This window comes from Coregonus clupeaformis, unplaced genomic scaffold (genome assembly GCF_020615455.1).
Source record: "Coregonus clupeaformis isolate EN_2021a unplaced genomic scaffold, ASM2061545v1 scaf0777, whole genome shotgun sequence".
NCBI classification, from domain to species: domain Eukaryota; kingdom Metazoa; phylum Chordata; class Actinopteri; order Salmoniformes; family Salmonidae; genus Coregonus; species Coregonus clupeaformis.
In genome coordinates this window covers 192590-203755 of record NW_025534232.1, presented here as the reverse complement: position 1 = coordinate 203755, position 11166 = coordinate 192590, and the positions used below count along the sequence as shown (strand labels likewise).

At 44.1% G+C, this 11166-nt stretch overlaps 1 protein-coding gene across 1 annotated transcript; it reads right to left on the bottom strand.

Moving 5' to 3' along the window:
* Nucleotides 1-1181: 1181 nt before the first annotated feature.
* LOC121560290 (gastrula zinc finger protein XlCGF17.1-like) lies at nucleotides 1182-10996 on the bottom strand. Its single transcript, XM_045216705.1, has 3 exons — nucleotides 10984-10996; nucleotides 9782-9802; nucleotides 1182-3093 (listed from the first exon to the last, which is right to left on the bottom strand). Exons 1-3 carry the CDS (start codon nucleotides 10994-10996, stop codon nucleotides 2054-2056), a joined length of 1074 nt encoding a protein of 357 aa, XP_045072640.1. The 3' UTR covers nucleotides 1182-2053.
* Nucleotides 10997-11166: the final 170 nt, after the last annotated feature.

Below are 11166 nucleotides of genomic sequence, written 5' to 3'. Positions count from 1 at the left end.
CGGCGCTCCTATTGGCCACTACACTACAGGACTGTTTTGCTAAAAAAGACTGGAATATGTTTCTGGATTCAACCAATGGCATGCTTAGTCCCCTCCTGTACTCCCTGTTCACCCCATGCTACGTTATACAGCTGCACCATCGAGAGCATCCTGACTGGTTGCATCACCGCCTGGAATGGCATCTGCTTGGCCTCCGACCGCAAGGCACCACAGAGGGTAGTGCGTACGGCCCAGTACATCACTGGGGCCAAGCTCCCTGCCATCCAGGACCTCTATACCAGGCGGTGTCAGAGGAAGGCCCAAAAAATTGTCAAAGACTCCAGCCACCCTAGTCATAGACTGTTCTCTCTGCTACCGCACGGCAAGCGGTACCGGAGCGCCAAGTCTAGGTCCAAAAGGCTCCTTAACAGCTTCTACCCCTAAGCCATAAGACTGCTGAACAATTAATACAATGGCCACCCGGACTGTTTACATTGACACCCCCTACCCCCCCATTTGTTTTTACACTGCTGCTACTCGCTGTTTATCATCTATGCATAGTCACTTTACCCCTACCTACATGTACAAATGACCTTGACTAATCTGTACCCGGTACATTGACTCGGTACCGGTACCCCTGTATATAGCCTCGTTATTACCTGGACTAACCTGTACCCCAGCCCATTGACTCGGTACCGGTACCCCCTGTATATAGCCTCGTTATTACCTGGACTAACCTGTACCCCCAGCCCATTGACTCGGTACCGGTACCCCCTGTATATAGCCTCGTTATTACCTGGACTAACCTGTACCCCAGCCCATTACCTCGGTACCGGTACCCCCTGTATATAGCCTCGTTATTACCTGGACTAACCTGTACCCCAGCACATTACCTCGGTACCGGTACCCCCTGTATATAGCCTCATTATTACCTGGACTAACCTGTACCCCAGCCCATTGACTCGGTACCGGTACCCCTGTATATAGCCCCCCAGCCCATTGACTCGGTACCGGTACCCCCTGTATATAGCCTTGTTATTGTTGCCTTTAATTAAATGTTTTACTTTAGTTTATTTAGTAAATATTTCCTTAACTCTATTTCTTGAACTGCATTGTTGGTCAATTCCGGGAGAGGGGGAGATGAGGTTGCACGGAATCTGGGAATAATGTGTACATCACTGGTCAGAGGACAATTTGTAGAAAACAGCTAGATACATTTAGAAGTGTTGCATTTTGATTCAAGAGGGGCGCGTATCCGCAGCAGGTCTCCAAGGTGAACAGCCTCTGGCATGTTAGAACAACGTAGGTTAAGGGAAGTCGGCAAGTCAGATCCGTAACTTCGGGATAAGGATTGGCTCTAAGGGCTGGGTCGGTGATTGGCTCTAAGGGCTGGGTCGGTGATTGGCTCTAAGGGCTGGGTCGGTGATTGGCTCTAAGGGCTGGGTCGGTGATTGGCTCTAAGGGCTGGGTCGGTGATTGGCTCTAAGGATTGGCTCTAAGGGCTGGGTCGGTGATTGGCTCTAAGGATTGTCTCTAAGGGCTGGGTCGGTGATTGGCTCTAAGGGCTGGGTCGGTGATTGGCTCTAAGGGCTGGGTCGGTGATTGGCTCTAAGGGCTGGGTCGGTGATTGGCTCTAAGGGCTGGGTCGGTGATTGGCTCTAAGGGCTGGGTCGGTGATTGGCTCTAAGGGCTGGGTCGGTGATTGGCTCTAAGGGCTGGGTCGGTGATTGGCTCTAAGGGCTGGGTCGGTGATTGGCTCTAAGGGCTGGGTCGGTGATTGGCTCTAAGGGCTGGGTCGGTCGGGGCTGGGGTGCGAAGCGGGGCGGGGCGGTAAGTGTAACACAACACTTTTTTTTTGTTAATTACTTTTTGTTAATCACATAAATAGTACTCTTTCAATTCAGAGCCTGGATTTTCCCCCTGATGAGGTTAATAACCATATCACTCTGAAATCAATAGAACAGGGGGCAAACATTTAAGGGTCAACATTATGACATTATTAATTTAAATACTCTACAATGTTAAAACATTCTACATTGTGACATTATTTCATTGATATCATGGAACAACTCCTTCATGTATGAATTGTCTGATGTTTAACCAGAGATCTTTTATCAGAGTATCTCTTGTCACATTGATCACAGCTATGAGGTTTCTCTCCTGTGTGTGTTCTCTGGTGTGATTTTAAACTTCCTGATGAAGCAAAACTATTTCCACAGTCAGGGCAGTGGTAAGGTTTCTCTCCTGTGTGTGTTCTCTGACGTATAGTAGAACAGCTAGATGTAACAAAACCCTTCCCACATTGATACCAGCTATATACGTTCTCTACAGTGTGAATTCTCTGGTGTGTTTTTAGAGAATCTGACCGTGAGAAACTTTTCCTACAGACAGAGCAGTGGTAAGGCTTCTCTCCTGTATGCGTTCTGCTATGTACTATCACGCTGCTTGAATGACTAAAACTCTTCCCACATTGAGTACAGCTATAAGGTTTCTCTCCTGTATGGATTCTCTTATGTACCATCAGGGAGCCTGAATGACTAAAACTCTTCCCACATTGAGTACAGCTATAAGGTTTCTCTCCTGTGTGTGTTCTCTGGTGTGATTTTAAATGTCCTGACATAACAAAACTCTTCCCACAGTCAGAGCAGCTATAAGGTTTCTCTCCTGTATGGATTCTCTGATGTATTTTAAGGGTTGCTAAAGAGTTGCATCTCCTCCCACAATCAGAGCAGCTGTGAGATTTCGCGACAGTGTGTATTCTCAGGTGTAATATCAGTGCTTTTGAGTGAACAAAACTCTTCCCACATTGAGTACAGCTATAAGATTTCTCTCCTGTGTGTGTTTTCCGGTGTGATTTGAAATATCCTGAGATAACTGATCTCTTTCCACAGTCAGAGCAGTGGTGAGCTTTCTTCCCTGTGGGTCTCCGCTGGTCTTTGAGATGTTCTGATGTGGAGAGACTCTTTCCACAGTCAGAGCAGCGGTGAGCTTTCTTCCCTGTGGGTCTCTGCTGGTGTTTGAGATGTTCTGATGTGGACAGACTCTTCTCTGCCACGTCAGCTTCATGATGTTGTTGAGGCTCCCCAGAGGATCCACGATAGTCACGTCTCTCTCCTGTGTGAACAACAAAGTCAAACAGATGGTTAACCTCTTAAGGATCTGACCCTTTTTTTCAATTTTTCACCTAAAATGACATACCCAAATCGAACTGCCTGTAGCTCAGGACCTGAAGCAAGGATATGCATATTCCTGATACCATTTGAAAGGAAACACTTTGAAGTTTGTGGAAATTGTAAATAAATGTAGGAGAATATAACACATTAGATCTGGTAAAAGATAATACAAATGTTATGTTACATCTATTATGTTTTTGTTCCATCATCTTTGAAATGCAAGAGAAAGGCCACAATATAATATTGCAGTTTAGGCGAATTTAGATCGTGGCCACTAGATGGCAGCAGTGTGTGTGCAAAGCTTCAGATTGATCCAGTGAAGCATTGCTATACTGGACTATTTTGTATCAAGTCTGCCCAAATGTGCCGAATTGGTCAATTGATACATTTTCAAATACATAACTATAGACTAACTAACATTGTAGTCCAGGTGGCCATTTGATTAATTGTTCAGCAGTCTTATGGCTTGGGGGTAGAAACTGTTAAGGAGCCTTTTGGTCCTAGACTTGTCGCTCCGGTACCGCCTGCCATGCGTTAGCAGAGAGAACAGTCTATAACTTGGGTGAACAGAGTCCTTGACAATTTTTTTGGGCCTTCCTCTGACACCGCCTAGTATGTAGGTCCTGGATGGCAGGAAGCTTGGCCCCAGTGATGTACTGGGCCGTACGCACTACCCTGTGTAGCTCCTTATGGTCAGATGCAGAGCAGTTGCCATACCAGGCGGTGATGCAACCGGCCAGGATGCTCTCGATGGTGCAGCGGTAAAACTTTTTGAGGATCTGGGGACCCATGCCAAATCTTTTTCAGTCTCCTGAGGGGGAAAAGGTGTTATCGTGCCCTCTTCACGGCTGTCTTGGTGTGTTTGAACCATGATAGTTCGTTGGTGATGTGGACACCAAGGAACTTGAAACTCTCGACCCGCTCCACTACAGCCCCGTCGATGTTAATCGGGGCCTGTTCGGCCCGCCTTTTCCTGTACTACACGATCAGATCCTTTGTCTTACTCACATTGAGGGAGAAGTTATGGTCCTGGCACCACACTGCCAGGTCTCTGACCTCCTCCATATAGGCTGTCTCATCATTGTCCGTGATCAGGCATTCCACTGTTGTCGTCAGCAATTGGAGTGGGTCTAGGATTTCTGGGATGATGGTGTTGATGTGAGCCATGACCAGCCTTTGAAAGCACTTCATGGCTACCGACGTGAGTGCTACGGGGCGGTAATCATTTAGGCAGGTTACCTTCGCTTCCTTTGGCACAGGGACTATGGTAGTCTGCTTGAAACATGTAGGTATTACAGACTCTGTCAGGGAGAGGTTGAAAATGTCAGTGAAGACACCTGCCAGTTTGTCTGCGCATGCTTTGAGTACACGTCCTGGTAATCCGTCTGGCCCCGCGGCTTTGTGAATGTTGACCCGTTTAAAGGTCTTGCTTACATCGGCTACTGAGAGCGTGATCACACAGTCGTCCGGAACAGCTGGTGCTCTCATGCATGCTTCAGTGTTGCTTGCCTTGAAGCGAGCATAGAAGTAATTTAGCTCGTCTGGTAGGCTCGCATCACTGGGCAGCTCGCGGCTGGGCTTCCCTTTGTAGTTTGTAATAGTTTTCAAGCCCTGCCACATCCGACGAGCATCAGAGCCGGTGGATTAGGATTCAATCTTAATTCTGTATTGACTCTTTGCCTGTTTGATGGTTCGTCTGAGGGCGTTGGGGGATTTCTTATAAGCGTCCGGTTTAGTGTCCCGCTCCTTGAAAGCGGCAGCTCTAGCCTTTAGATCGGTGCAGATGTTGCCTGTAATCCATGGCTTCTGGTTGGGGTTTGTACGTACGGTCACTGTGGGGACGACTTCGTCAATGCACTTATTGATGTAGCCGGTGACTGAGGTGGTGTACTCCTCAACGCCATTGGATGAATCCCGGAACATATTCCAGTCTGTGCTGCGAAACAGTCCTACCAGCGTAACTGAGGGAGAGAGAGCCTACTTTTTTCATGGTTGGTTGATCAATAGGACTGTAAAGTTCCCAAATGTAAGAGGACTCCCGTGGCATTTACATATTTGCAGAAATCCATTCAGGTGTATTTTTTGTGGCTTTTATCAAATGCGTTCTAATGATCTAAAGTTGTGCTGTTGCAACTGCCTGTAAACACACAGTCCAGTTCAAAGTGAATGATGGCAGGCCCGTGTGGCAAATGGCTTGTTTGTATAAAGGCCAACTGTAGATCTGATTGGCTATGGCGCACCGGTCTGTGTAGACTCTGGTCCTGGACGAGACAGATGTTATTAGGTTTTATTTACTGCAGTGTCTATTAATTGTCTAAACGTACAGCCGCTTTCCCACTCTATATTGCTATATAATTTTCACAAACGCCTTAGTATACATAATTCCCAAACATTCTAACAATTTATGAATACATGAAAATGACCTAAGAGCTCGCTTGTCAGAAAATGTTTCTAAAAGTGTCATATTCTTCCTGGGGGTGTATATGAACAGATATGAATAAGATTTCATGTTGCTAAAATGCTGTCAGTTCTACTTTTAAAGGAGTGATCCAGGATTGGTTCATCCATTTTAGTTTTAAACTAATGCTATACTGTATATGAGTCTCTCTATTAATAAAGAGGACAATGTGTGACATTGGGATCACATTTCTAAATGATTGGAAACAAAAGTAAAAACACATTTCATTCAGTTCCACATGTGAACTTACATGGACAAAAGATTATATACACAGAGTGTACAAAACATTATGAACACCTGCTCTTTCCATGACAGACTGTCCAGGTGAAAGATATTATCCTTATTGATGTCACTTGTTAAAATCACTTTAAATCAGTGTCGATGAAGAGGAGGAGACAGGTTAACCCCCTAGAGTTGATGTCTGCTGAAATCTCATTTTTAAAAATCTGTCTAAATTAGAGATATAATTTTTTTTTGCATGGGCTGTGTCTCAATCCACCACATCCGCCGATCATCTCACGAAAACATCTGTAGCGTCCGAACAGTTTGGGTTCACACTAATATGAACAGTTAACACTAATATGAACAGTTCACACTAATATGAACAGTTCATACTAATATGAACAGTTAACACTAATATGAACAGTTAACACTAATATGAACAGTTTGGTTCCAAAATGTCTAATGGTAAGTGTGGAAAGGTAAGTCTCTCAAAAACATGTAGGACCCATAACTTCACCTAACAACAACATAGACCTACTGTAGGACCCATAACTTCACCTAACAACATAGACCTACTGTAGGACCCATAACTTCACCTAACAATAACCTAGACCTACTGTAGGACCCATAACTTCACCTAACAACAACATAGACCTACTGTAGGACCCATAACTTCACCTAACAACAACATAGACCTACTGTAGGACACTTAACTATACCAAACAACAACATAGACCTACTGTAGGACCCATACTTCACTAACAACAACCTAGACCTACTGTAGGACCCATAACTTCACCTAACAACAACATAGACCTACTGTAGGACCCATAACTTCACCTAACAACAACATAGACCTACTGTAGGACCCATAACTTCACCTAACAACAACATAGACCTACTGTAGGACCCATAACTTCACCTCACAATAACACAGACCTACTGTAGGACCCATAACTTCCCAAAGATCCTCCTTTAAATCAAGCAGACAATAGCGTCGTCTAGGGTAGGGGAGGGAATGGCCGGCAGGGATGTAGCTCAGTTGATAGAGCATGGCGTTTGCAACGCCAGGGTTGTGGGTTCGATTCCCACGGGGGGCCAGTATAAAAAAAATATGTAATCACTAACTGTAAGTCGCTCTGGATAAGAGCGTCTGCTAAATGACTAAAATGTAAATGTAATTAAAAATTAAGACACAAATGACCAAAGAGGGAGCCAGAGATCAATATAGCCTAACCAGAATTTGAAAGAAGAAAAAACAGTTCCCAACCCCCTCTCCTCCCGCTGCTCGAATGAAAGTAATCTGTTCTTTCGACCAATCGATTGCTAGAAATGTTTAAACGTGTATTTTTCCATATATAGACACACACTATGTGTTTTTAGTGAAATCAACTATATGCATTGAGCTTGTCTGATGCTTTAAGCTTACGGTTTGATGCCTTGATGGCGCCAGAGATCCAGATCAACTGACAACCATTCAACTATATGCATTGAGCTTGTCTGATGCTTTAAGCTTACGGTTTGATGCCTTGATGGCGCCAGAGATCCAGATCAACTGACAACCATTCAACTATATGCATTGAGCTTGTCTGATGCTTTAAGCTTACGGTTTGATGCCTTGATGGCGCCAGAGATCCAGATCAACTGACAACCATTCAACTATATGCATTGAGCTTGTCTGATGCGTTAAGCTCACGGTTTGATGCCTTGATGGCGCCAGAGATCCAGATCAACTGACAACCATTCAACTATATGCATTGAGCTTGTCTGATGCGTTAAGCTCACGGTTTGATGCCTTGATGGCGCCAGAGATCCAGATCAACTGACAACCCTTCAACTATATGCATTGAGCTTGTCTGATGCGTTAAGCTTACGGTTTGATGCCTTGACGGCGCCAGAGATCCAGATCAACTGACAACCATTCTTCTCCCGCTGCTGCTGGCCTTCACAGACTCTGCCGTTATGCTCTTGTAGTTGCCGGTAAAAGGGGTACACCAGGGGGTCAAGTTATCCTGCCATTTCTACTGATCTGCGTGTGCCAGTTATGATTTTCATATGCACATTTTTCGTGGAACAGTTTTCATTTCATTTATGACAAAGTCTCAATATCTCAAAATTAATGTCATGAGGTTAATAAAAATTATATCTAAATGAAAACGATGCAAGTCTAAAAGTAACTTCTCTTGCCATTGCCAACTACAGTGGGGAGAACAAGTATTTGATACACTGCCGATTTTTGCAGGTTTTCCTACTTACAAAGCATGTAGAGGTCTGTCATTTTTTATCATAGGTACACATCAACTGTGAGAGACGGAATCCAAAAAATCACATTGTATGATTTTTAAGTAATTAATTTGCATTGTTATGGCTTTATAGAGTGAACTATGAATGTCTTATCTCCCGCATTTGTTATGGTTTTTTAGTGTCCACTCCGACAATGAGAATGTTTAAAGACTGTAATAATAATATATTGAATGCATTAACAGAAGTTTCCGTAACCAAACATTGTAGATTAGAAATGGGAATGAATGGTAAATGTACTACTGGTGATATATGTATTGGGGGAATTGATAGACACTAACAATCCAAGGGCAAACAATTCACACCATGAAGTTAGGAAACAATTAATGTGCACGAATTGGTGGGAGAGAGCGCCTTCTGGAGAGAGACGTGCCTTGAGCATCTTACGCCGGGTGGACACTACACGACTTTCAAAATCCTAACATGACTGAGCCTCTCACATTAAACAACCCGTCTTTCCTCTAGTTTTAAGTCTTGCCAGTGTAGTGGTGAGCGCACTAAACGATCTGGCACAGACGGGGTGTCACATACTCCAATATTCTCCACTTGGTGGTGAGGATTCTCCATACCACCACGCTGTCTGGTGAAAACAATGATGTGATGATGTGATTAGATTGTTAACATAGCTAGAACAAGCTGTGGTTCAAAAGCAGCCTCATAAACGTTTTCAAATCAGACATTCATCCTTGCCCTACAGAGTGGAAATATCTACCAAACATGTTGAATTGAATAACATTGCTTGTAACGATTTTCACGCCGTCTTTGGTTAAAGGCACAAACGCATCCTAGTAGTGATCGCTCCTGCTCGAGAGTCTGCTCAACGCCATCATCTCGCTGGCTTCCCCTCTCTGGCGAGCTCTCATTGGCTGTTGCTGATCACCCGTTCTCAAAACTTGTCGTTGCACATCTCACACTAAAAGAGCATTGCAGATTTTTTTTTTTTTTCAGATAAAATCAAAACATGCTTGAAAATATCGGGACGCCTGGGGACTGCTCAAAGACGTGATCGGTAGCCCTCAGATGGTGTCTCTGACCCGTTAACATTAAACGAGTGTCGGTGACGGCCGCACACCCCGAGTAGGCAAACGACATGGGGATTTTGTCTCCGATCTCAAAACTTGTCTGTGACAGCTAAAACCGGGGCCAAAATCATGTAATGCCCCCTTCTTTGGACTGTACCATCCCCGCAGCCTCCGCAATGGATTAGACCACTGAGACAGGCGCGAATCAGACAGGTGTCTCTTGTGCCATAAAACAAATATATATTTGCGACTGCTCAACAAAAAAATCTTGGTCGATCAACAGCCTATCGACCAAACAAATGTTTCAACTGTATTACCCCATCAGAAACCAAAATATAAGCTTGTATAATGCCACTGTTTGTAAACAAACACTCTATATCTACAAAACCAGGTTAAAACTATGATTTTGACCTTATGGTTGGCCAGTCCTTGTATTCATAGTGTAGTGAATTCCAGGGGGTAGCCCTGAGCTGGACTCAACATTATAGTTTTGAGGCAGTGTTGGTTTACATGTGTTATATTCTTCAAGAATCAATGGATGTAGCAATTGCAGATTTCCCCTTTAACACCACACATCAGTTCAACAACTGCAGAGTTTGTGCCTCTGTTTTTAAGACAGTACTTACTAGTGTTAATCAGGGCCCGGTTTCTCAAAACCATCTTACTGCTAAGTTCATCATTAGAACCATTGGATGCCTTAAGATGCCTTTGGGAAACCGGAACCAGATATCCAGTTTCCTCCTCTTCTTCCTCCTCCTTTTTCGATGTGACAGTCATCTCCTCCTCCTCCTCTTTCACTCTGAACGCGTCTTCCTCTTCTTTCACTGTAACATCCTCCTCCTCTTTCACTCTGAACGCGTCTTCCTCTTCTTTCACTGTAACATCCTCCTCCTCTTTCACTCTGAACGCGTCTTCCTCTTCTTTCACTGTAACGTCTTTCTCTTCTTCTTTCACGGTAACAGCCTCACCCTCTACTTGTTTTTGTATTGTAACATCCTCCTCTTCCTCCTCCTCTTTCACTAGAGCTTCTTTCTCCGTCCAGCAGACCTCCTCTTCTTTAGCAGGAGGAGAGTAGCTTAGTGACCTCATGGTCGGGGATGTTAGCTAGCTAGGCTAGTGCTAACTTAACCAGCCAGCTAGCTGACCAATAACAACAACACCGTAAATATGAAATTAAATGGGATAACTAACTAGACGACAGAAGTGGGTATAAAACACAGTGGCTAATATACACGAAAGCGTCTAAAGAGCTTTATTGGTTCGGCTATTTTGTCTAGCAAGCTACCGAGGTGTCTGACTAACTGTTGCTGCTGTTGAAAGAAGCGTCCCGTCCACTAGATTATACGTCACACTAGCAGCATAGCCTTAAAGTCCCACATCGCCATCTGCTGACTGGAGTGGGTAACGCAGTTGAGTAAAATGTAGATTTTATTTTCAGACAAAAAGTTAAAGGGTAGGAAGCATGAGTTTTTACTCACCAATGTAACAACACAGTGTGGTTAAAGACTTAGGAACTTAGTTGTAGTCACGATCTGGTTACCTATTAAGTTCAAACAGTTATGTTTTTGCGTTATTACATATTTATTAACTTATTTCCAGATATCTTCTAAACTACCCACAATGCACTATTTCTCAACGTCATATGGAGGATCTACTCTGTGCTACCGAGTTTGTATGCTAGCTCGGTAGCTAGCTCAAGCTTGCAAACGTTAGCCACACCTCATGTTTTTCATGCACTGTGTGGTTGTGTTATCTAGTGTGAACCTGTTACCACAATAGGCTCTGGTGCCTTCTTGCCGTGGGCTCAAAACCAAAGAGAAAATCAGACCTGGCAGTGACATACTAGACCCTGGCAGTAAATCTAATACTCAGGTGCTTTAAGTCATGCATGAAAGGTCTGGGGTGGTTCCGTGGTTATAAGTTACTGACCTAAAACTCACTAGTTTCTATAACTCTGGTCTTCCTAAAACTCACTAGCTTCTAGAACTCTGGTCTTCCTAAAACTCACTAG

Excerpts from the sequence above, each read along its gene's own strand:
- LOC121560290 (XM_045216705.1), bottom strand. Across the intron at positions 3,094-9,781 it reads CCGGGCCCTGATTAACACTA|GAGAGAGACGTGACTATCGT; the intron begins GTAAGTACTGTC and ends TTGTTCACACAG.